General features: G+C 31.3%; 1 protein-coding gene across 3 annotated transcripts; it reads right to left on the reverse strand.

Moving 5' to 3' along the window:
• Nucleotides 1–1,901: 1,901 nt before the first annotated feature.
• Nucleotides 1,902–26,537, reverse strand: DopEcR (G-protein coupled receptor DopEcR). Of its 3 annotated transcripts, none has more exons than XM_085206734.1 (5): nt 26,420–26,537; nt 15,096–15,163; nt 14,211–14,383; nt 13,427–13,671; nt 1,902–11,900 (listed from the first exon to the last, which is right to left on the reverse strand). In XM_085206734.1, exons 3-5 carry the CDS (start codon nt 14,374–14,376, stop codon nt 11,304–11,306), a joined length of 1,008 nt encoding a protein of 335 aa, XP_085062860.1. In that variant the 5' UTR covers nt 14,377–14,383; nt 15,096–15,163; nt 26,420–26,537; the 3' UTR covers nt 1,902–11,303. The 3 variants fall into 3 exon arrangements, with proteins under 3 accessions (XP_085062860.1, XP_085062859.1, XP_085062858.1); XM_085206733.1 differs by having other exon boundaries at nt 8,770–11,900; nt 13,415–13,671; XM_085206732.1 differs by lacking the exon at nt 26,420–26,537 and adding an exon at nt 21,041–21,239 and having other exon boundaries at nt 8,770–11,900; nt 13,415–13,671.
• Between the last annotated feature and the right edge of the window lie 331 nt (nt 26,538–26,868).

Genomic DNA, 26,868 nt, shown 5'->3' on the forward strand with positions numbered 1-26,868 from the left:
GGCGCTGAGTATTGAGTAGCGGAACTCAACGCTGCGCTTTGCCCTGACACCAGAGTGAAGAAATGAAAATATAAATTTAAAAAAATATTTCTTTCCTCGAGTGGGGATCGAACCCACAACTAGTCGATTTTGCATTACACTTTGTGCCCCTGCGTACTGGCCTCTTCTATATCATTATAAAAAAGTAAAAAAAAAATTTTAAGTTAAACGGTTTTATATTGCAGATAAATGTACTAAAAGCTAAAAAATAATTTCATAGAAATTATGATTACTAAAATTTAATCGTGGGGCACGTCCAATATCTACAATTGAAAGACATAGCGTGAGACTTCACCCACCTAGTGGTAAGTAGCAAGTGTCCCCACGATTTTATTTTAGTAATCATAATTTCTATGAAATTATTTTTTAGCTTTTAGTACATTTATCTGCAATATAAAACCGTTTAACTTAAAATTTTTTTTTTACTTTTTTATTTTTAAGTTTTTAGTTTTTATTTCTCATGCTATTCAATTCGTTGAAATGAGGCTCGATGTCTCATTATTGCAAGGTTAATGGAGAATGTTACGAACGACCCCCCCAGAGGTCCAATAGAGGGACAAGGCTATGTACAACAAGATGTGCCTGAATCTTGAGGGGAAAACGCTAACGACATATCATTTTTATCCACCTAGTGCCATACAGTTCTCGGCGCGCTTTTACCTTTTACCTTGGGTGGTACCCCTAGCGACGTATCATTTTTAGGCACCCTATAGCCACACAGTCCTCGACAGGATACCAGATCTTGACTTAGGTGGGAGATTCATATTGTAATTGTGTATAGTATACTGTATTATACTTACCAAGCCCTTTATTTTGATACCCATATTGATGGGATTGAAAACTACATTATCCGCCATTTTGTAGCAGTGGCCATCTTTGATTTTGATTTTGTATAGTGCACTGAATTCTACTTGACAAGCCCTTTCATTTGATACCCATATTGATGGGATCGAAAAAACTAACTTGTACGCCATCTTGTAGCGGCGGCCATCTTGGATTTTGATTTTGTATAGTCCACTGAATTCTGCTTGACAAGCCCTTTCATTTGATACCCGTATTGATAGGATTGAAAAAAACTAACTTGTCCGCCATCTTATAGTGGCGGCCATCTTGGATTTTGATTTTGTATAGTCCACTGAATTCTACTTGACAAGCCCTTTCATTTGATATCCATATTGATGGGATTGAAAAATCTAAGTTGTCCGCCATCTTGTAGCGGCGGCCATCTTGGATTCACAATAATATTGAATATGGATAATTGTATTGTCACCAGAATCAAAGGCGTATACCAAATTTCAGATCAATCGGTTAACGGGAAGAGGGTTAAATTTCAATTACTAAATTTGACCCAAACAAACAAACAAACGGGGTGAGCTAAATAAAACCGTTTAAAAAATATACGTCATTTAAGCTTTTTGAAGTAAGGTTACAGTTTTTATTGAACTTTTTTAGAATGGCTATTTCAAAGTATTTTTTTATCTTCACGCTATATCCCACAAATAGCAGGGTAGACTAAACCTTAGATAGGCTTACCTGGGAACCTAGTATTAAGATATTCCCCACTTTCAGCCGAATTTTTGAGGCGTTGCGTGTGGAGTATCGGAACTCAACGCCGCACTTTGTCACCAGAGCGAGGAAATGAAAATATTAAATATTTTTTCCTCGAGACGGACAACTGGACGTACAGTCAGTAAACTTGTGCCCCTGCGTCACGGGGGCTTCAAAATATTTTTAGTTTCAAATTTACAAGTTGGTTGGGGGCCTCAAAAAACTTATTTGTGTTGAATAGACCATTTACACACACTACCATTGTTAGTTATTTCCATTCGGGCTATAAACTTGTATCTGAATAAAACAACATAACGAGGCAAAAATGTATTTATTGACAAAACGTAGTTGAGAATCAGTTATTATTTAAATAGTTTAATTTTTATACTAAATAGTAGACTGGTTGACTTAAATATTTAAATACTTAAATATTAACACTCCACGTATTACACTCTGTTATTAAATATAGTATATAAATAACCACAGAAGGGTACGCAGAGAGAATCTAGTGTTAAGACACTCCGTTCTCTACTTTTGCGTTAACGTTTACAGTCACTCTTGTTGCTAATATGTTTATAAATTAATATAAAAAACGTCCCGTTGCAAATATTAATACAACAATTAAGCTTATTATTTTTCCCAAAATAAATATTTGTCGTGTAAAACTAATATTTATTTTTATTCATAATTGTAATTATTTCTGTAATCAAACAATATTTCATGAAACTTTACTCGCATTGTTAAAAAATATATATTTCATATTTTCATTTATCGAAATAAATATACTGATTAAATAGTTAGTATTTAAAAATATTATAAAATTCGACTTCGAATTTGACTTTGATTAGTTTCTAGTCTGACAAAATAATTAACAAAAGAAATTGTATTTCATTGTGCGAATAAAACTCTACACGCACACACTCACATACACTTACACTCTTTTACGCACACTCAAATACGTGAAATGTTTTCTTTTCCAACCCATGGCGTGTTAATATTAAGTTCAAATGTAGATAGATAGTAATTACCAAAAATGTATTAATTTTATAATAATAACTTTAAGAAAATATTAATATAATAATTATTATTATTGAATTTGTCATTTAATTCTATTATATGAATCTAAAACTCTAAAATAGTATAAAAAGAAACAGTGTGCTTAAAATAAGATTTTATTAAATATAAATGTGTTAAATTATATGTAATTGTAAACATATTTTCTATATTACATAAATTGAACAGTAATATTTGGGGTTAATCTGAATAATTAGTTTTTTCTATGACAGAGTGTAAATAAATTAAAATAAAAAGAAATAGATAAGTTTTACTCTTAATTTTTTAGGAAAAAATTCTGGTGTAGTTTCGTCACAAGACCTGCGTTGTTCCCAGCCACTATTGAAATATTCTATTTAAGCCAGATTAACCTCAACATAATATGTAATTTAAAAACTATAACTCAAACAAAAATAACACTTGTCAATATATGCCTCACATATCTTATAAATACGAAGAAAATCTAGAATCTAAAATATGCTAATCTAAAAATCTATATACATATACAGTTCTGCATAATATTAGCAAAAATTTGGTGTACTACATATCTGAACAATTTAGAATATAATATTTTATTTTTAACATTATTTTAGTAATTTTCAACAATACAAACTACTTTTATTACAACAATATCAACAAGATATATCGAACGCTTAAAATGTAAAAGGCCTAATTCAAAAAAAAATCATTTATAAATCGCTATCATTGGCGTAGGAATAAGGGAAAAGAGTGGGGGTATCCGTCACCTTATACCCGTGGCCTATTCTGGAGTGGACCTCCAGAGTTTTATGTTACAAAAAAATAAGTCTGAAAAATTACACAAAAATACCAGTTCGAAGTTAAATTTCACGCCCCACGTTCAATTTTACATTTTGTATGGTCGATTTTCAGTTTTGAGTTGTTTGAGGCAAGTTTTATTCTAAGCATGCAATACTACCTATATATAGTATATATAGTATATATAGTATATTCGAGACAAACATGATTATGACATAAATTGACTCTAAAAATGCAAGTTCTAATTTATTGCTTGTAAATAAAGCTTCTAAACTACTACCAGTTTCATATAATAAAGTTTTTTCTGGTAATTTAACGTAACATTTAATTTTATATTATATTTTGTACGCGACGCGGCAGGCGGTGATTGATACACAGTGGCAGTATTAATGGCATTTCATCATCATCTTCTTAAAACGAAATCTCGAAATTAGCTTAATGTAAAATTAAATTAGGTTTTTTTTTAAAATTATCGTAAATTTTATATATTCTTTCTTAATTTTGTCAGTTGTATCAGTCGTGACGAGTTTGGTTCAAAAAAATCTTGTATTTAAATTAAAAATTAATAATGTTGTTTAGTGGCTAACAGACATTTATTAACGACTGTTAAATTATGTTTTTTTTTTTTAAATAATAAATATTTTTTTATAGTCTTAATAATATCATTGTTTTTATATAGCAAAGCTACTACCTTTTTATGTTTTTGTAAGTACGTACTTTTACACCTGTCGCCGCATATCAAATATAGCGATGACATGACTGACTCTATATAAATAACTATATTATATATTAGAACTATTTATATAACGAACTGTAAATATATTGGATCTTGCTAAACTGTTCTAGACTATTTTTCAACGTAAAAGCATATTTTATAAGGCAGTTATTGATGACAGCCACAATGCGTTTGATGTTTCACGCCTGTCTTATAATTTTCTGTTAACTTACTTGTCATTTTATAGCTTTAAAACCATATCTTTCTTTTTACACTCAAACCAGTAAGAATTTTTAAGAAAATATTTAAAAATAATAACAAATTAAATTACTTGAAACAACATTGGTTATGTTAGGTATATTTATTTTATTAAAAAATCAACGGACTAAAGCGAAAGGGTTGTAACTTATAGGAAAGTAATTATTAAGGAAACTGTAATTTTTTTTTATTGAATAAGCTATAAGACTATCAACGTAAGTTACGTATATATTTTTATCGAATGTTATAAACGTATTTTCACCAAAATTCAAAAGTTTAGGATATAACCTTTTATTTTTTTCCGTCGTTATCAGAAATGCAAAGTTACCCACATACCTAGCTAAGTCCAGCAAAAATTATAAAACAGTCATGAAACACGATCTTATTTTAGAATCTAGCAAAATACTAATTGTAACAATAGTATTTAACAAGACTATATTAAATATCTTTGAAGTTATTTAAAATTAGTTATTTCAAAGGCATTATTTTATTATTAAGTAGTTATAATATTATAATTTTTCTATTTAAATTGAAAAATGTTACGGAATTTATTTTATTTAACAGGTAAATTTAAGGGAATTTGAGAAGTAGATATATGAAAAAAAATACTTAAAAATCTAGAACATGTTTTAAATATACATAGGTATTTAGAGACACAAACATTAGTTTCTATATTAAGATGTTGTCATTAATAAAATATTTTTTACATAATCATTATTTCTGTAAAGTAATTTATTATTATTAATATAAAAGTAATATTTTAGATAATCGTTACTAAACAATTACCAAATATTCTTAGCAACGTAAATTAATTAACTAAATATAAAATTACTTTTAAATTATAACTACAGCAGCTCATGAAGGGCACCTAATTAGAAAAATGCAAAAAAAAACACTGATATATCGAATTTAATAACAAAACTATATACAGTTATTACGAAAGTATGTGTTAACTATTATAAATAATTGTTATAATACTCGAGAATCAATTATAACATAAAGACAAAAGAATTTCGCGGTTATCCGAATTTCTCTCGTAATAATCGTCTCATAATAATTTTCACTCGATAGGTAAGAAGATATCTAAGGGTAAAAATTAATTAAAATTTTGATAGATAATTATTTTTTGTTTTGAACTATAATATAATTTGAACTACGCGAGCGAGGTTGTATTACCATTTTAAAGTACGAATTTGCCCAAAGACACTCATTTTCATATATTTCCGATTATAATTATCGATTATCCGAATACTTAGTTAATACAATTATTCTAGTTAACCGAAAAACTATAAACAGTAACAGTGACACAATATGTTCAGGTTGTACGCTAATAGTTTAAGCGCTACAGCTATTTAGAACTGAGAAAAGGCTCAGAATTAAATATCATTTATATTAATTAAAATTCAACGAAGTATACATTCTCTGTTCTGCGTCAGCACGCAATGCCTCCAGAATTCGGCGGAATGTGGGGAACTGAAGTGTCTTAATGGAAACGGAATGTCGTAACACTAGGTTCCCAGGTTCTCTCTTCCTATCCTGTTATGTGCGGGATACAGGGAAGTTGAGAAAAAAATACATCCTCTGTGTGAGTGTAGTTAACATCCGTTAATGTACACCGTAATCGTCTTGTAAGGTATATCGAGCAGAAATATTATCTACCGTTGAAGAATAAAAAGATTTGATAGAGTTATTATGCACTTCGTAAGAAAGTACGGTAATTACTTGGCTATATATTTTAATATTTTTAAGAAAACAATACGGTACAATCGGTTTTTTTAATTATGTAGTGCCTAGAAAACATTTATTTCCTTTTTGCCCAAATAACGGGACCAATTCATAAAAAAATATCTTCTGCAAAATATAACAACTCATGTAAATTATATTATTATTGAAAATATAATAATGACATCGATTTTCTGAATGTATGATAACATTTTGTTAATAATTTAAAATACTTAGGACGGCCAAGTTGGAGTATTATTTTTTTATTTTGAGCTGTGAAATTCTTTTTACTATTAAATGTCTGATAGTAAAGTTGAAGCGTTAGATAAAGAGAAGTTAGCAAATAAAAACATTATTAACTTTTGAATTAAGTTCTAACGAATAACGAAATAAGTTTCACGTGATATTTTATTAAGCCTAAATTAATATGGAAATATTTATAAAAGAGTAGAAGCGGTCTATACTTGACTTGGCGGCTAAGATACCTGAAACAAATCTCAATTGCTAGACTAGACGACCCATGACTGTACATCTCGGCGCAGAAGAATAGAAGATCTGACCTTTCATAACAGAATTAAGAAGTAGGAAAGATTATAGACATAACGCTGTTCTGTTGAAAATGTTCCCATTTTATTTGTATTGTATTTGATTGCTAGCGATGGTTGTGCGTACGTTTTCTTATAATAATTTCGAGACAGTCAACAGTTCCTTTTGACTAAACACTATGTTGAAAATTATCCTATTCCTCAATTAAGATATATATATATATATATATATATATATATATATATATATATATATATATATTCTTTACTGCAAATAATAAGTACACAAAGACAATAAAAATTGTAAAGATAATTTACAATGGCAGACTTATCTCTATAAGAGATCTTTTCCAGCCAACCCATGGAAGAGGATTAAAAAATAAGTTGCGGTGTAGCAACAATGCAATTAAAAATAAAGAAACAAAAAAAATAATATTAATAAAAAATGTAAACATAAAAAATAGTATCTATAGAAATTAAGAAGATAAGAATGGCTGATAAGTGAGAAAACCAAGTGTTCTACCCTCCTAAATTCCGGAAATGTCTGAAAATAAAAACATAATAGTTTTATATAATATATAAAACTTGTAACTTGATTTATTTATTGTACTAAAACATTGTGGGTTTTCCTAAATTTCATGGATTAGCCGAGTCTATCTGACTCTGTCATTTACAGTGGTGTATTGTAGGTTCTTTCAAAGACATTTGTATGGTTTCACATCACTAGAGGAAACGATCGTTCTTTCCTCTTTTATTACGATTAATATTATGGGAATAAACTTATTTATCTTAACTTTAACCCGAAAAAAGACTTCAATCAAGGACGGTTGATGAAAGAAGAATAATATTTTGGGTCAAACTATTAGTACTACAAAAAATATATACCTATAGGCTAGCCGATTGTTATGACAAAATTAAAAATTGCAACCGTTTAATACTTTCTTTATAGATTTAGTTTTTTTATACACTCTTTTTTATAAGATTAAAGAAATATATAGCTTAAAAACAAGTCCTCTAAAACGAATTTATGAAACGAAATTAAACATACACATTATTTTTTTTCTATACAAATGAAAACTCGAAAATGCACATAAATTATAAGTACATAAAAATAACTATAAGTACAAAAAGCATTTGCAAACATTGGTCGGTTACATTGGGACCGTACAAAGTAAATATTATCACGGAAGAGCGGATTTTGTTTCGCATTTACTCTTTACTCGTAATTTATAATGTAGCCTAGTTATAAACATAATTAGTGTGATTCTTATTCTATTGTATTTAGAGACTTAGTATCCAGTCTATCTAGAATCCTTAAATTGAACTTATGAACACATACAAGTATGTATAATTACAATAGCAAGCGGCAATGACAAGCATTTGTCACTCAGTCAACATCACATCAAAAAAAAGCATCAGCAAGAAAAATTATGACAAAGCTATATTATAAAAAAAACTGTAACTCATCGTTGTTAGCTCATGGTAGATATACGAAAAAACATATAATTGGAGCCGTTTATTCATGTAGAAGAAATAGAACGCCAAACAATGATTTTTAATATTTTAGTCTGTCTGTGCGTTTGTTCTAGACAACATTAGGCGATTTTGATTTGTTTTTATCAATGGAATACCAAAATAAAATATTTTTTTTAAGCTAATGATCTGTAATCCAAAATTCCTGTGATGAGGAATGTTTTCAGTTTTCAGTTCATACATAAAAACAGATAGCATTTTTACTATAATGAATTTAAAAAAAAATGTATATATTTATTATTTGCTCTATATATTTTTTTGCAGATGCTATTTTAATATCATTATGATTACCTATTTGCATGTGTTTTTAAGTTCAGTTTTACAATGGATCATCCCAATTTGTATTAAAAAGACGTTAATTAGCGTTTAATAGAAATTAAATAATTTTTTAATGTCGACTAGATAATAATTGACGTCTTTGAGTTCGGCTGTAATCTTGTATATAATGTAATGTTAGCTAAATTTAGAATTAATAAGGCTAAGTGTAATGCTATAATGCTTGTTGATATAATACAATATATTAATATAATATAATATATATATATATATATATATAAATATATATATAAAATACGGCGCGCTGCTATGTATTAGTTTTAATTATAATTTCGCAATTATTACGTTTCAATTTATATTTATTGTTTTAATTTAAATTGCTTTATGTAATGGATTATATTAGAAGAACGCTATGAGGCCCCTTCTGATGCCCCTACATATATATATAATTGTTTCAATGAATCTTTAAATTAAGTTAAATACACCCGTATAAAAAAATGCTATTTGAAAAAAACAGTGTGCGCTTAAGAATCCAAAAATTACTAATAATATTAGCTAATTCTACTAAAAATCTAAATTAACCTAAGCTTATAAAAACAATCAACGCTTATATACATATAAGTAATATCGAATTAACAACAGTAAGTAAAAGTTATTGCTGTAAGGTGTTTAGTTACAAAAGTATATCTAATTTTAATAAGATTTTGAATAAGTATTTATATTTTTAGAAAACGTATACAAATTTTAACGGAGCAAGTTTCGAACCTACGCCTGTTAGACCCCGTGCAAGTGGGTGCAGGGAGTGCCGGGTGAAGCGTGCCCACCCCAAAAATCCGTATGGCTCGGTGGGATGGGATACGTCCTTGCCACTGACCCATACGGATTTCTTATAAAACTAAATCGAAATTGCTACAAGCAATTTATTTATGTCATTACTTTGCATATGGTTTTGGTTTTGCATACTTCAACGCATAATTTCTTTAAGAAATAACATATCCATACCTATATTATAAATTCGAAAGTAACTGTCTGTCTGTCTGTCTTTTCCGCAATCAGGGCCAAACCGCTAATTTAATTGTGATAAAATACTCATATAGAGATACATGAGGGTCTCGGGATGAACATACTTTTTTTCTCATATTTGTAATATTGTCGATATTCTAATATATTAAAATACTTATTAATTTGACATGCAACGGCTTGCAAAGTTTGTTGTTTTAAGAAAACGTCACCCAAAATGAGTTTGCTTAATGCATACATGGCGACGCTAAGTCGACGACTTAACCTTATGAGACATAAAAACAATTTCTTACAAAAATATTGTCCCTTAAATATTTTTTTTAAAAAGTCCGCGATGGTATATGTTTATCTCTGAAGGTTGAGGTTGAGAAGATGTATTTTCTATAATTTGATATTCATCCTTATGAAAATAAATATAATAGTCACTTTTAGCATTTCATCGAGATTGAAATTATAGTTTACTGTATAACATTCTAATAAATAATTAAGGAGATGTCACTGATTGGAAATGACCTAGCCTTCGGGCGGCATAGTGAGTATGACCGACGCGAACGGGCAGTTAGTTGACGTTGACGGTTTTATAAATTTTCATACATTTTCGAACTACTGTTAATTTTTATGTAATTATTTGCTGTTTACAATTAATTTATATTTTTCTTTGGTTCTATTCTAATAGAAATCGAACTCGAACTCTATTAGAAGAGAACCAAACTGTAGTTAAAAAAGTAGTTTAATTTCTTGGTGTGATGTAAAGTTTGATCCTGCGCGACATTGCCCGCTACTTTTTATTTAATGTTATTTATAACTAAACCGATGTTATACACTTAATATATCGTCATTTTAATCATTTGAGATTTTATTTGATATTGTTTGCGAAAATTATCCTATTTAATATAGAAAAATGTTTAGTTATTTCATAGAGTCGATATCTATGTACGCAGTACGCACGCACGGAAAACTTTAGGTGCTTTTTCTTATATTAAGAATTTCCTTTAGTCACTTTTACTTCTTTGTTTTGTTCATTTCAATTACTCAGATATTTGTTTTAATAACAAGTCTTCTTTTTCAGCTTATTTTGATTATTTAGGTTTATATTTTTTACTAATTCTATTGAAAATTGCAAATAATTTCATCAATGTATTTAATAAATATTCTTATAGTTAAAGCAGGCGAAGCCGCGTCCGGGTCCGCTAGTTTACTATAAATATTAATACCCTTTATGTGGATTTGAACGCACAACTATCGTATGAGACGACTGAGCCACTACGACGTGAATTTGACTAATATATCACAAAATGCAACTTATGTATGAATTCTAGTATTATCAGTTATACCAATTTAATTCTATATTAAAACTACACTAGAGAGTGATTTTAAAAATGATATGAGAATTTATTGTAAACAGTATTTTTTATATGTATGTATGTTTGTCGTTATTATCTAAATAACAGATCAGCGCAAAGTAAACAAAGTTATACGCCCACCGCACACAAAAACAAAAACAATTCTATGCATGTCTAACAACTGTATAAATATGTATAATATAGATTATATTTCAACACATAATACTCTACTCTGCTAGCTTAATTAGAGGAATGACTTTTGTAGTGATTGTTGTTGTTATACATTTGTTACTGTATTCTGTTCACACAGAGCCAGTACTCATCTAAATACTATTATATTGTACTATGACACCAAAATCTATTGAGCATAGAAACCCTCCATCAAATTTTTGAATAGTACATTAAACACTAAATTGTTTACATCTAATCATAAGGAAAATTTTTAGAATAATTTCAACGCAACTATAATTAAGTTCAATCGTCGTTGTCCATACCGATTAGTTCAGCCTGTAGGCGTCCCTTCGTCCGACAGCAGGCAGTGAGACAGAGTATTCGAAGCGCCAGTCGAAACTGTGGGCTCAGGGATATGAGGATAACTATCTTCCAAAAGGAATTCAGTATACCGAGCCATACCACGCCGAAGTGCAGCATTGGGATTTTTAATTCTTGGTCTGTGAAATATTCGTAAAGTCTGACTCCGGCGTAAGGAGCCCAACTGAGCCAAAATGCCGTGACCAGTATAAAACTCATCCAATGGCTGGGGTTCGATAGATTTTCTGCTAATGCCGTCGCGTATTCTTTATCGTGTATCGGCGCTCCACTATTCAACTTCCTTTTCATAGAAAATATGTAGAAATAGTTATATACGATGGATATAACGCTGGGACCTAGGACGAGGATGCCTAAAGTTGCTGTGTAAGCGTATGTGGTGCCCCAATCTAACATACAGATAAAGGATTCCTTGTCAAAATTAGCTTCTTTTTTGTATCCGAGGAGTGGAGGACAACAAAGCATGGCTGCGGAAATCCACGTGAAGACCATCCAGCATTGGCTTCTAGTACGAGTTTGGACCTATATAACCGTTTAAAATGTAAATCCATTTTAGTTACAATATACTTGCTATATTATAAAGTGCTAAAATGAAATTGGAAGGGATCATTCTCCATATGCTACACTCAATATTTAATCGAATATACATAAATTGGGAAAACAAATAGGCATTTTGCAAGCAGAAATAAATATTTTATTCTGACTGTGATTCCACATACAATAAATGTAGGGTTGTCAGGAACTAAACGGATATTGTAATATGGTAGAAAAATAAACTGAATCATTTAATAGATCAATTTTAAAGTTAAATTAAAGTTAAAGTTTTTTTAAAGTTAAATTGGAATGTAATTAATATAAGAGGTATCTTAATAGAGCATCCTATTGTTGTAAACTTGAATACATCGACTAAAAACAGTTGACCTGGATGCATCCAAATATAGGCTTGAACTGACAAGTGGGTTAATAGGCAGGTCATAACCATCCTTATTCAGATATTTAAATCTATACTTAATACATACACGTATATAGGGCTGAACAACCAATTTAATAATATTTTAAATAATTTTAACAGAATGGTTTCCATTTGAATAAATACGTAGATGTCGAATAAATTTAAATATTTGATGAATATAATTTATAATAAACACCTTCAAATCTGTATGGTACCTAAAATAAATCACTGTAACTCAAATATTAAATGTTAAACTGAACGCGACGATTATGGATTCAATTTTCACTTATATCTAATAATAAAGGTGATTTTAGTTGTCAAGAAACACTTTATCTTTTTAATGAGAGTTAGAGTACCTACAGTTCTTAAAAAAATATTTTTGTGTAACTACCTATCTACTCAATATTAGTTATTTAAAGCTAAAGGGACATATAAAAGTGTAAGAAGTGCTCATATATGACATTCTGGCTCTAGATGACCATATCATAAAATCAGACTAATTCTAATACAGATATTCTTATGTTCCATATAAAATATCGTTTACATGCAAGGCTAAATAAGGAAAAATATAAAGTACGGTTTTAGGGTTCATGCAATAAATGTTCATGACACACACATCCGATTCCTCCATCAATTTGTTTCAAAAAAATTAAATTTAAGATAAAAATTTGCCAATTTTTCCAAGAAACAATTTAGTCCTCAAAAGTTCGTTACCAAGTGAATGATATTATTTAGTCATATATTATTATATATTATAGTGATATGAGAAAATAAGATCATTATTACAAACTTTTAAATATTAATGCGAAAGAGAGCATTGAATAAGAACTGCATAGAAAGCTTTGGCAAATAAACTTCAAAGTCAAAGATAATAAGACAAAACTGAAACAGCTTTAGATGAGAAAATAAGTTAAAGAGTCCATTAGAAATGAGTTAAAAGTCAAGAGTTAAACTACAAAGCGTTAGACTGAGTTAACTTGATGGAGACCTGATGCTACCGCCCTGAACAAGCTCTTCACGTCAGTAGAACCAGAGCGCCCGTTTTGTGGAAGATAGGAGGAAGTAATAAAAAATTGATATCTACCGTCGCACTAACCGTCTCATAACGGAGAGGTTTCCGAACGGCTAGGTACCGGTCTACTGAGATCCACATGAAAGTATAGACGGAGACGGACCACAGGGTGACCTCGACGTAGCCTGCTAGTCTACACATTAGGTCCCCAAACATCCATCGTCCAGTTATAGCGGGGTAAACGGATAGAGGCACAACAAACAATCCGCAAAGGAGGTCCGCCACGGCGAGGGACAGCAGGTAGTAATTGATCACTTCATTGGATAAACCTGTTGATAATATATTTTTGTTAAATAGTGTTAATATTTCTCATTGAAAATATGACGGTTGTTAGTGATTCCGACTCGGGGAAATATTTTTTGTGATTGTTGATGTGACTTATTTACCACTTGTTTTTATCAACCTCGAAGGCAGAACAACTGTATGAATTTTTTGTCGCTTAACTGCGTATCCCGCACATAGGCAGAGGGAAACGAGTATCGACTTACTTCTCACTCTGGTGTATTAACTTAATAACCAATTAAGTTAACAATTATTGCTTAGAAGGCAGTGGTGGCGTTGTGGGCTCGGTTTCCACTCAAGGAAATGAAGTATTCAATATTTTCATTTCCTCGCTCCTTGGTAGCGAGGTAAAGAATAGAGAAGAAAAAGAGGCTGCAGAATTTGAAACTGACGAACAAAGTGTTTGTCCACGTGTTGTTTACACTGTCTACCCTGCTGTGCGGGATACAGCGTGAATTTAAAAAAAATACAGTCGTATTGATAACCTCCTTTTCTTACAGAAGTCGGTTAAAAAATAACTAATTACCTTTAAAATTGAGGAAAGCAGCAATGATTAAAAGATTGGAGACGACAATGGCCACTCCCATGACAGCGATGACGGCCGCCTGCGTGAGTGTCTCGAAGGTGGCGAGGGGACCGTCCGCCACGCTCACCTCCGCGCCCGCGCGCCCGCTCAGCACTCTCGCTGGCATGGCGATTCTGGAACAAATAATCTTAAAGTTTTAGTTTTGATATGAAGTGCTGAACGATTTTTTAATTGTTAATAAATATTAAAAACTATAAATTTTCTGTATGTTATACAATAACCATAATTATTATATTTTACTACATTTTTCGCGGAAAGTGGAGTTTTCCGTTGAGTTTTCGAGGTATTGAATGGCGGAACTCAACGCCGTGTTTTGCCTCTTTACTAGAGGGAGGAAATTAAAATATTCAAATATTTCATTCACCCGAGTGCTTGCTGGGCAGGTGACGAAGGCCTCTAAAATAACAATACTTCACAATCTTTCAGAAAAACCTTAAAAATTGAACCCAGTACCCCAATTTACAGCTAAAATACTATTGATGTTTAAACGTATAGCTAGAGAATGGCCGTGGCACTATTATATTATCAATATATAAGAGTAGGTATTTGTAATTTGATCAACCTTGTCTACGGCCTAGATAGCTAGCTTGACCCCAGTTGGAAGGAGCTTAAGAAATTAATATCATAAGCTTCTATTCTGACATTTGTTGTAGTCATTTATGAAATTTTTTTTCTTCTGCTTCGGACTGTAAACGCGATGGTGGTGGGTTCAAGTGCCCCTTAGGGGAATGATGTTACAGCCCGACAAACACTTTATGATGTAAAGACAGGAACAACGGCCTCTATACCTGTATTATTTTTATTATAATTCATAAAATGTCTTACCTTTGTTATTATTCACAGGGTTTGACGAAGGAGGTGAACGCGTCCATTTCTTCGGAGCTTGTTTGTACCTGAGACAAGGAAATTTATTTCTAATTATGATATTACAATCTGTAACCGTGCGCCCGTAAACGCGTTGAGTTATAAGTTCGATTCCCACTCGGGGGAATGAAATATTTTTCCCAACACGCAATGCCCCCAGAATTAGGAGGTAAATGAAGAGCGGAGTTTCTTAACACTAGGTTCCTACTGTCTACCCTGTTATGTGCTGGATACAGCGTGACGCTAACAAGACAAAAAAAATCTAATATGTACCACTTATAATCAGTTTTGTAAATGAAAAAAAAAAACCCAAAACAATCATAATCATGAATTTCCCTTAGCAATAGAACGCTAGATAATCTTTTGTTTACTTCTTTCTCGTACAAATATTGCTCTAACTTGGATTTGAATTCGTAATTATCGCTATCAACCAGCGAGAGATATGCTCTACTGTCACAGTGAGATATAGAGAACATAAATATGAAATGAGAGCCAAGTTAAACGTTAAGCTCACCGACAAATAAATTGGAGATCTATATGGGTGCGGAGGTGCCTGTCATGAAAGAAAAAGTACTTCATTTGACACACTCATATAATATATTTGTAGTTGATTTCGCGTAACGTTGATTTACTTCCCCTTTTTTACCCAAAATCACAAAATTGAAACGGAACCCTTGGTGAGCGATTCCGATTCGCACTTAACCGTTTTTTATTTAGAAACAATTAAGTCATAAATCACTTTATTTTCTATTCTAGCTCTGTAGAAGACATTATGATTCAGTAGAGTAACTGTGGAACATGAATGAATAATAACTATAACAATTTGTTTAAGGTGTATTACATTAAAAAGGATTATTTTATTCCAGAAATCACCTTCTATAGGATTTAAATAGAAGCCAGTATGAATATTAAACAAGTTACTTTATTATATTATGCAGGAACTGCAGAGAGAACTTCAGTTTTAAAGTTATTTACTTCCCGCTTTAGCTCAAGGCTTACCTTGTGAAATAAAAGTAAAGGACGACATTATATAAAATATTTTAGATTTTTCTCTTTCACATGATAAAAGTGAGTCTCTTCTCTTTTAGGTCTCTTTTAGTTATAAGTCTAGAATCTTTGGCTACTTTCACTCATACATAATTTCATACATTAAATTAGTAGGTTTAGATATCAATAAAATTTTGTGGCGCAGGGGCACAAGCGTGTGACTGTAAACGCGACAGGTTGTGGGTTCGATTCCCACTTGAGGAAATGAAATATTTAATATTTTCATTTTTTACCTCTGGGGTCGAGGCAAAGCGCGGCGTTGAGTTTTGCCACTCAACACGTAGCTCACGTAGTTTAACAATATGTGGAATATTATCTTAAAATGTGTTGTGTGTTATGTTACAATAGGTACATTACGTACATAACCTTAACAATTTTTAACTCTACAGATATATTTACGTAACTCAGTTACACTTAACGAAATAGGACGATTTCAGTAGATTGAGAGCGCTAAGTGTGGTGACGCTTGCCAAAGTATTGATCCGAAACCGCCGCCAAATGTATGCGGATGTGTTAGTTGGACTTACTTCGCGGTTTGGTTAGAATACTTTATTTTTTTAATTTCAGGCTGTATCCCACATATGGCAAAGTAGGCATAAGGAACCTGGGAACCTTGTGTTAAGACACTTCGTTCCCATTAACACACTTCCTTTCAGTGGGGGAATACTCTATAAGGAATTTTTACGTAGCGGTATTTGGGTCTTTTTGTAATATGCAATTATTACACTTATTTTACAAATAATATAAATTCTTACCCAAATCAATAACATTACATTTAAGGCTGTTTCTGAACGAGTAAATTAAATTAGTCATTGACATCAACACATATGACCGTCAGTCAATTCAAGTCAAGTCGATTTTGAGTGTATTAACACTGTGTTTTTTATGTAATTAGTACGACTATGACTTATGCGTGCTTTTTTTAGCTTCAAGCCCGCATATAACAGGATAGGCAAATGAAACCTAATGTTAAAAACACTGTTTCTCATTTTCCGAAAATGAAAATGAAAATAATACGGGAATATATTATTTTCAATCGAAGTAGAAATCGAACCTACAGTCGTCTACAACAACGTCAGTTAGTCACGTCGACTAACTAGTTCTAGAATTGAATAAAGATTAAAATAGATTCGTAGACACAAATAGTTCAAAGTATTTAACAAACTGGGCTTAGTTAACACTCCAGATAGAATGAAGCTTACTATTGTAAATTGGTATCTATTTACGTAATCTTACGATTTTAATTAATTCCGTAGAACGATATATCAAAATGTCATTTAAATAGATATTAGTATTAAATTGTTTTAGAAAGATTATAAGTGTCCATATATAAGTTATTAGGCCAGTCGTAGTGCAGAGTGAAGAAGCGTGTGACTGTCAGCACTACAGGTTGTGGGTTCGATACCCACTCGAGAAAATTAAACATTTAATATTTTCATTACTTCGCTGGGGTGTCGAGGCATAAGCGCCTCTAAAATTCGGGGGAAAATGGGGAGCGGAGTATCTTAACACGCGGGATACAGCGTGAAATTGAAAAACAAGCTTTTAAGTTTTTTATCTTCACGTACATAACAAGGTAAGTAAGTAAGGTAGAGAGAACCTACTATTGAGACACTCCCATCTCTTCTTTCCGTCCAAATTCGAAACACTGCGTGTTAAGTGACGGAACTCAACGTCAACATTACCAGAGCGAAACGATTAAAATAATTAATTATCCCGACGGGGAATCGCGCCCACAATCATTGCATCTGCAATCATACGTAATCCCATTTTAATTCATTTTATAATACTTAATACTAGTGTACCCGAACGCGGCTACGCCCGCTTGAACTATACGAATATTTATTAAATATATTTATGAAATTATTTTCAGTTTTCAATAGAGAGATGATTTAAGCAACCCCATTTTGGGTGACGTTTTCTAACAACAAACTTTGCAAACTGTTGCTTAGCAACGGTCGCATAGCGACGGCTGTTATTGACATGGCGGAATAAATTGCATGTCAAATTAATAAATATTTTAATGTATTGGTGTATATCAAAAATATTACAAATATGAGAAAAAAAAGTATTCTATGTTCTTCCGGAGACCCTCAAGTTTCTCTATATGAGTATTTTATCACAATTGAATTAGCGGTTTGACCCTGATTGCGTAAAAGATAGACAGACAGACAGACAGAGTTACTTTCGAATTTATAATATAGGTATGGATGGATGAAACACTGCCATACATTTAAGTTATTTTGTCTTAAGTTTTACTATTGCTAGAATACAAAAATGATATAAAATAATACATCGTAATACGTGGTTAAATTATTAATGATCCTAATCGTGATACATTAACGCAAATGACATTATAGTTTAATAATTTTAATAGAATAATAAAATTGAAAGACCGTCGTGGCGCACTGGCACAGCGTCTGGCTGTAAGCGTGACGGTTATAGGCTCGATTCCCATTTAGGGGAACTAATAATTTGTATATCCTCGCTCTGGTAATAATACAAAGCGCTAATTTAATTCAGAAACTCAATACGCAATGTTTAGAAAATTCGGCAAAGAGTGGGGAACGGAGTGTCTTAACTCTCAACACTTAGTTTCCTCTGTCTCTGTCTCAGCGGGAAACAACGTCATTGATTGCACGAGTTTCTTTACCCGAATGGGGAGATGAAAATAATTACACTGAAATTATTTTTGAGAAAATGCGGCGTTAAGTTCCGATATATAACGCACAATACCTCGAAATTTTCCGGAAAGTGAGGAATGAATACTAGGTTTTTAGGTTCCCTCTGCCTTGCCTGCTATGCGCGTGATGCTAAAAAAAAGTGGAAAATGGAGTTAATCAACAATGTAAATATAATTATATATATATAATAACTGTTTCGTTATTGACAGTAATATACATACAATACGGATGAAATTCCAGAAACGTTCCAAAATAATGAAATGTAGGGGAGAGAAACGAGGATTCCTCGAAATTCCTCATGTAAAAATTGTTGTTATTTCATGTCTTTTATTACGTCTTAAATTCAAGCCAAGCAAAGTTGTGGGCGAAAACTTATATTAAATAAACGAGTATTTAATTAATTTACGTACTATTTACGTCGGATAGCATTGAATAGTAAAACCTTACAAGGGCTTGATATCTAGTACGAATAAATGTAAATCTTTGAAGTCAGTTACTTCATTGTGATCGACATTGCGCTTAAATTGTCATATACCTAGTTCATGTTGTTGAAAAATTCTATTAGATTTCTTTAAAAATATTTTTACAATTTGAATTTTAATTATCTTCTCCTAAATAATATATTAGCTATTTACGCTGTAATCCCGCAACAAGAGCAATACTTGAAGATTTGGGACTCAAGTGCAATTGTAAGGAGTTGTCCCTTTAAATCTTCACCTACATTGTCCGAACTCTCCTTCCTTCCTATCTGTCATGATTCATGTCAAAATATTTAAAAAATATAATAAAATATTTTTTAATGCATTTAAAAGTTTAAAGTAACTAACACACTATGATATGAGGTACAACCGTAACGGCAGAACCTACACCTAAAAGCGTAAAATGAGAGTCAAAAGTTGATGAAATATCGGCAATTTAAAGATAGAAAAGTGTAAATTAAAAATTCTAATTTATTTAAGAGTTCCGTAGCTAAATATAAAAGACTAAGACAAAACTCAAGGTTAAATTAATATCAATAAACCAATCTGAAATGAATATCATATAGAAGTAGAGCTCCTTGGAGCTGGGTTGGTTGGTTGGGTTATTGCATATTTTTTTTTAAAATAAACGATTAAAATGATACAATAGTCTTTTTTAATAAATGGACTATTTTTTTTTCCATGCTTTTTTTTTAAAAAAACATATAAACATTTTAACGGAGTGGGAATTACATTGAAAACGTAGGTTTGAATCCTGCTACCTTAATTTTTTTAACCATGTTCTAAAAAAGTATTGTTCTAATTTTTATACGTTTTCTAAAGAAATATGTTTCTTTGCGTGAGGCACACAATAAAAAAAGTCAAGAATTTTTCAATTTCTAAGATATGCGCACTCCACCAAAAAAACTTAAAAGTAAAATTCATTCAAATAAAGAAAACACATCATTCATTCGCATTGCATATGCTTGCGGACACAATTACAATCCTTCGCATTTATAATAAAAGAAAAAGAAAACAAACATAAAACCTGTCAAAACTACATTTAGTAGGTATGTAGGTACATATTACAATATCTTTTTGAACATAGAAATCAAATCAATAGGACGCCATTTTGAATCCAATGACTGTGTGCGCAGGGTACCCTAAGTATTATAAATAATAATCACTTATTCATCAAAACATTATTGTAATCAGTTAAATAAAAAGAATAAATAAAAGAAAATATATCTAAGAGAGCCTCATTCAAAATTCATATAAACTAAGACTCAAATTATACGAGTAAAGAAAAAAAAAACTATTAAAAACATACAGTTATGGAGTTTAAAACATATATATTTATAAACATAACATATAAATCATAAAATTTTGAATAACTCGTCTAAACCATTATATAACTCTACGATTTAAATCATGGCATAATTATTATAATTTTACCAACATCTGTATTAAATAACTATTTTTTTATATTATATTAAATAAATATTTATATTCACATTCACATTTCACTTTACCCTGTCTCTGTCTCTTTCTTGAAGCAAAATAAGAACTCAATCGATATGTTGACGCTAACCTGTCAAAATGAGTCCTATACTTTTATCATGCAATTTCAACTAAAATGGTTAAAATAATAGCAAATTTATTACAAAATAACACTTTTACACTCAACAAAATATATAATATTATAAAAATAACTCACATATCTCCAAATCACACGTCCATGTCGTATCTACGAGACACTTTCACTAATACCGCAACACATCAACATAGAGTAACTTGACAACATCAACATTTACATAGAAATAAGCTCAAAATTTTCCAAATCTACTATAATGTATATTTAAAAACATATTGGAAGCTCAAAATAAGCTTAGAATTACAGCTTTATTATAGTACCGAATGCGTTGGTACGGCCGGGGTAAGTGCGGGGTGAGCTGAGTGGGGTAAGAGTGTTATTCTGAGGGGGGGAAGCGCGCGCCGCATGGAAGTCAAGGCCGATAGGGGCCTCCTCCCAAGGTCAAGCGGTAGTAAATCGATATACCATTATTAAAAATATGTAAATGGAAATTTTGTATTGATTGTGTATTAGTGCCGCCAGGGCCAGTGCCGTAGAGCGTTTGTGATCACAATCCACAACGGGTTCGATTCTCATTGGGAAAATGAATTATTTTTTTCGTGAGTTCCGCCTATATCTAGAAAATTGGCCTGTGCTTGGTTTTGAATTGAAAATTGAAACTGAACAGTACCGTGTCACAGTTTTCTCTAAATAATAATATATAATTTTTAGCTTCACGCTGCTGCTGCTGCTTCAGTGCTATATCCCGCACCTAGTGTTAAAACACTCCATTAGAACACTCCCGTTCCTCACTTTCTGTTCAATTCTGGTTATAATAATAGTTTAGTGTGTCAAAATTGGGAATAAACAGATATCAAAATTTAATATTGCTTAATAATTATATTCTACAACCTACACAAACTACCTGCGGTCTTTGGTAGATTGTAACAATTAAGGTAATGCTTTGAAGCCTTGCTCCATAATTGGACTGTCAATCACAAAATTTTTCAGTCCGAAACACTAGTTCCAGAGATTAGCGCGTACAACCAAATTAACTTTCAGTTTTGTCATGTTTTTATAGATATAGTAGCGGACCGGCTACGCCCGTTTAGTTCAAGCGAATATTTATTAAATACTAGCTGACCTGGCGAACTTCGTACCGCCTAACAGTCATTCTTTATTTTGTGTTTTTTAATACTTATTCTGCTATTCGGGACAGCAGGTCGGCTAGTATATAATAATAATAATAATAATAATACTTTATTGCACTAAAAACAAAGAAACAATACAGTAACAATATTTACAAAAAGACAATAAAAAAGTGCAATGGCGGCCGTTTGAAAGAAAAGAAGATAGCAGAAAGGTGTAAATAGTAATAATAAATATGATATTAATAGATATAAATAAGTTATCTTATAAACATACATACACTGATAAAAACACCACATTCCCTAATTCTTTTTTTCCAGAGAATCTTGCCAGAGCGCTATCTATTGTGCTAATAGTTAAACTGTCACCGTTCGATCATAGTTAAAACATACCGTTTTCTCAGTATAAGTAATCAAAAAACATATTTTACTACACTTTACAGACTATTTAATTTTATTTATATGTTTATCAACAGTCATGTAATTAAAACGTTTCCAAATTCTTTTCTTCCAGAGAATCTTGCCAGAGCGCCATCTATTGTGCTAATTAATAGTTAAACTGTCACCGTTCGATCATAGTTAAAACATACCGTTTTCTCAGTATAAATAATCAAAAACTATATTTTGCTAAAGTTTCAAAATTAATAATATTTCTCCCGAAGTAATTAATGCTTAACAAATAATAACTTGTTGAGATATGTTTTATTCGTTATCAAGATTCGTTAGTACTTACTATTTGTTGTCAATAGATCTCCAATATTAACTTCTTGAAAACGTTAAATACTTATATCTTTTGTTAGACTGAAGCGATTACAATGAAATAAAAACTAAAACCTACTCTGATTTACTTGTAATTTTTATATGTAAACGTTGCTTAAATTTGTTGTTTACTTTTTACGTGATACGTGTTCACATAAACAGACAAACAGACAAACAGATAAACAGACAAACAGATAAACAGACAAACAGACAAACAGACAAAAATTCCAAAAATGCTGGAAATGGATTCTGTTAATTGTCCTTTAACACCCTAGCTATTTTTTTTTTTTATATTTTCAATGTACAGAAATGAGTTTTCTACAGATTTATTATAAGTATAGATGTTTATGAAATTATTTTCAGTTTTCAATAGAATCAGTAAGAAAATATAAGCCTAAATCATTAAAATAAGCTAAAAAAGAGTAATAAGGGTTTATTATTAGAAAAAATATCTGGTTAATTGAAATGAACAAAAAAAAGAAGCAAAAGTAACTAAAGGAAAATCTTTATATTAGAAAAAGTACCTAGTTTTCCATGCGCGCGTACATATATACCTATAAATAAATATTTCACTTCCTCGAGTGGGGATTGAACCCATAACCGTCGCGTTACAGTCACACCCTTGATATATTTAAATAACATTAAATAAAAAGTAGCGGGCATTGACCCGCAGGACCAAACTTTACACCACACCAACAAATTAAACTACACTTTGGTTCTCTTCTAAAAGAGTTCGAGTTCGATTTCTATTACCAAAGAAAAGTATGAATTAATTATAAACACTAAATAATTATCTAAGAAATAACAGTAGTTCGAAAATATATGAAAATTTACAAAGCCGTCAAAGTCGACTGCCTCTTCGCGTCGGTCATATATATGCCGTCCGAAAGCTAGGTCATCAGTAACATCTCCTTAATTATTTATTAGAATGTTATACAGTAAACTCTAGTTAAAATGCTTAAGGTGACTATTATATTTATTTTCATAAGAATGAATATCAAATCATAGAAAATATTATATATTAAGAATAATCCGATAATTATAGTTCCTTTAAATTTAAATAAAATAAATATTAACATTAAATTTAAAAACAGAGTAGTCTACAAACACCTGCCTACAATTAGTATTTAGAAATCAATTACATCTTTTACAATATTAGCCGCCGTTTACAAAAATAATTGGCGTTTAATCGACTTTTAATCGATATAAATATATTCATATCGATTTAACATCTTAATCGTTAATTAACTTTTATGAGTGCGATATTAAGGCGTATAATTATAATTAGATATATAAAAATATGTTTAAATAGAGTATAAATTAATGAAAATTTCAATTGTTTTCCTATTATCATGTAAAGCAGATTCGATTTCCACATTCGTATCATGCTATGTGTGGGCACAGGGATACCGCTTATTAATACACTTCCGTTCTTCACTTTCCGCTTAATTTTCGAGGCATCACGTGTCGCTTTTCAGAAAGAAAAAAAATAAAAAACGAACTATTTCACCCCCCTGAGTGGGAATCAAACGCACAACCGTTACAATTATTTTCTATAATAGCTTTAGTTATATTTTAATATATTTTATGAACAATTTAAATTTAATTTGTGAAGTTAATTAATTTTAATAATTACTGTACATAATCCAGGCCATCACGGCTAGCCTGCCGACAGCGTCCATATGTGCGATTATCGTGGGTTCGATCCTACTCGGGGGAATGAATTATTCTCACGTTTTCACTCTAGCAAGGCAAACTGCGTCGTTCAGTGCCGCCGTCAGTATATAACGTTTTAAATTCTTTTCTTCTAAATTCTGTTATGTGTAAAAACATGTTACAAAAATATCCAAAATGCTTAATGGATGTTTTCTCAAAACTTTATACGTAACAAATTTTAGTTAATTTCAAAAATATTCTCATCTTCACGCTTATTCTGCACACAGCTGGGTAGGCAGAGGGAACATAGTAACATAGTGTTAAGACACTCCGTTCCCCATTATCTGTCAAATTCTGGAGGCATTCCATATTTTTTGTTTCTAATTTGATTCATTGACAACTGGATATTTGTATAAAACAGCTTGTTTGTAGACAAAGGCCCTCTAAAGTGTTCCGTGTTTTTGCTAGACGGGTCCATACCGGAGCAATTATTTTTTTATATCATCTTCCCATCTTTTCGATTGTCTGCCTTTATTTCTTTTGCTATTTCTCGGGTACCATTCTGTTGCGAACTTAGTCTATTTTTCTTTACCTTCTCTTAACATATAGGTATATAGTCCAACATCATTTAATTCGCACTATATAATTTAAACTTACTATTAATATTTTTTTAAAATTATTAATTGCTTTATTGATTTATCGTAGGGCGTCTAATCCGATTTTACCCTATAAAGTAATGCAACTCTAAATTAATTAATCATATATATAACTCATCGTTATATATATGATATTCCTTCACAACTAGGTATATAGAGCGAGCTGCATATGGCACAGCCAGCACAATACCAGTATAATTGCTGTATACTATACGTTTCAGCCCACGAATACGTATATTAGAGTGTCTCTATTGATATATCTACTTGGAGGTAAAGTAAAGGCCGGTGTGTACTCGGGGAATGCTAGCTTGCATTCGCTTTTTGGCACAGCGTTGGGAAGCAATAACTGGTAGAATATATAGACACTTTAGAAAGGAGGTTCTTGACGCAAGATTCCTTATGTCTCGTCATCTTCGCGACCGGCATATATAAATATATATAGTAAATCGAACCCACAAACATCGCGCTTATGCTATGTTCATCATCAATGTTACCTGGTAGATAACTACCAGGTAACATTTTTTGTTTTGTAGTTATAATTACGTAATAACTACAAATATATGTTTGTAGTTATTTTTTCAGTGCCAGGAGGAAGAAGAGCTAAATCTATAAATTTTAATTGCATGTATTGTGTTTCTTAGTACTCTATAGGTTTTGATTACACGATATTCAAATGATATTCAGAGCAATGGATGCTGCCTGGACCACACCCGCGGTCTCAGTTTGACCTAGTCGTTAAGGTCATTAGATTGCATAGTAGCATAACTAGTAGGGCATTATTAATCGACACTTCGACATCAATTTTTATTCTGCAGAAGCGAGATATTCGCGTATGCATAATGTGTAACTGAAGTCATAAGTTTTTATGAGATGCAATTGATAATATTTAAACTTTTGTCTTACGGAACCTTAAGTCTTACCTTGCATCTCAATACGCTTTCAAAAAAGTTATGTACGTTAAAAAAAATATTAATGTTTTTACCAAAGGTGATGTACATAATATCAATACTAGAAATAGGTGTAAACTTATTGCACCTGTAACTCGATTGCATCGAGTTCATAGTTTTTGTATGTGACAATGTGTACGCTTTTACAGTAGGATCCCAGAAAACATCAGAGAATGTTCTATATCAAGATTTAAAAAGTTGTGTCTGGATGTTTGGTGTTTCAAATGATAACACGTTATCCAGTCTGTTAAATAAGTGTAAATCTGATAAAGATTAATTTAAAAAATAAAAAGTATTTAACACCGCTCACTGAGTTAATATAACGTCATATTCTTAATAATAATAAAAAAATCTTACTTTTAAGCAATAATTGGTATGGGATACAGTAAGGTGGGCGGCTTATCCTCGCTATAAGAAACTGCTTTGTAGAGACATCACGTGTACTGCACTTTTGCATCAGCTTGCAGCGATACCTGTAAGAAAATTACAATTAAGTTAATATAGAACAAAAATATATTTTTTTCTATTAATAATATACTTTAAAAACTTGTATATGGAATTTTGTCGTATGAGACCGCCGTAGTTCAGCGGCAAAGTCTGTGACTGATTGTAAAGGTCGTGAATGTCATTTCATTGCTTTGATAACAACACGAAAGTGCGTCTTTGAGTTCGGACACGCAATGTCTCAAAAAGTACACAGAAAATGGGGAACGGCGTGTATTAACATTACGTTCTCCCTCTATTTATCCTGCTAAAAATTTGTTTTCGTATGAGCAGATTAGAATCCACGTCCACTTAGATCGAGT

Source organism: Heliconius melpomene, chromosome 21, assembly GCF_056956725.1.
Source record: "Heliconius melpomene rosina isolate 202511_hmr_F chromosome 21, ASM5695672v1, whole genome shotgun sequence".
NCBI classification, from domain to species: Eukaryota; Metazoa; Arthropoda; class Insecta; order Lepidoptera; family Nymphalidae; genus Heliconius; species Heliconius melpomene.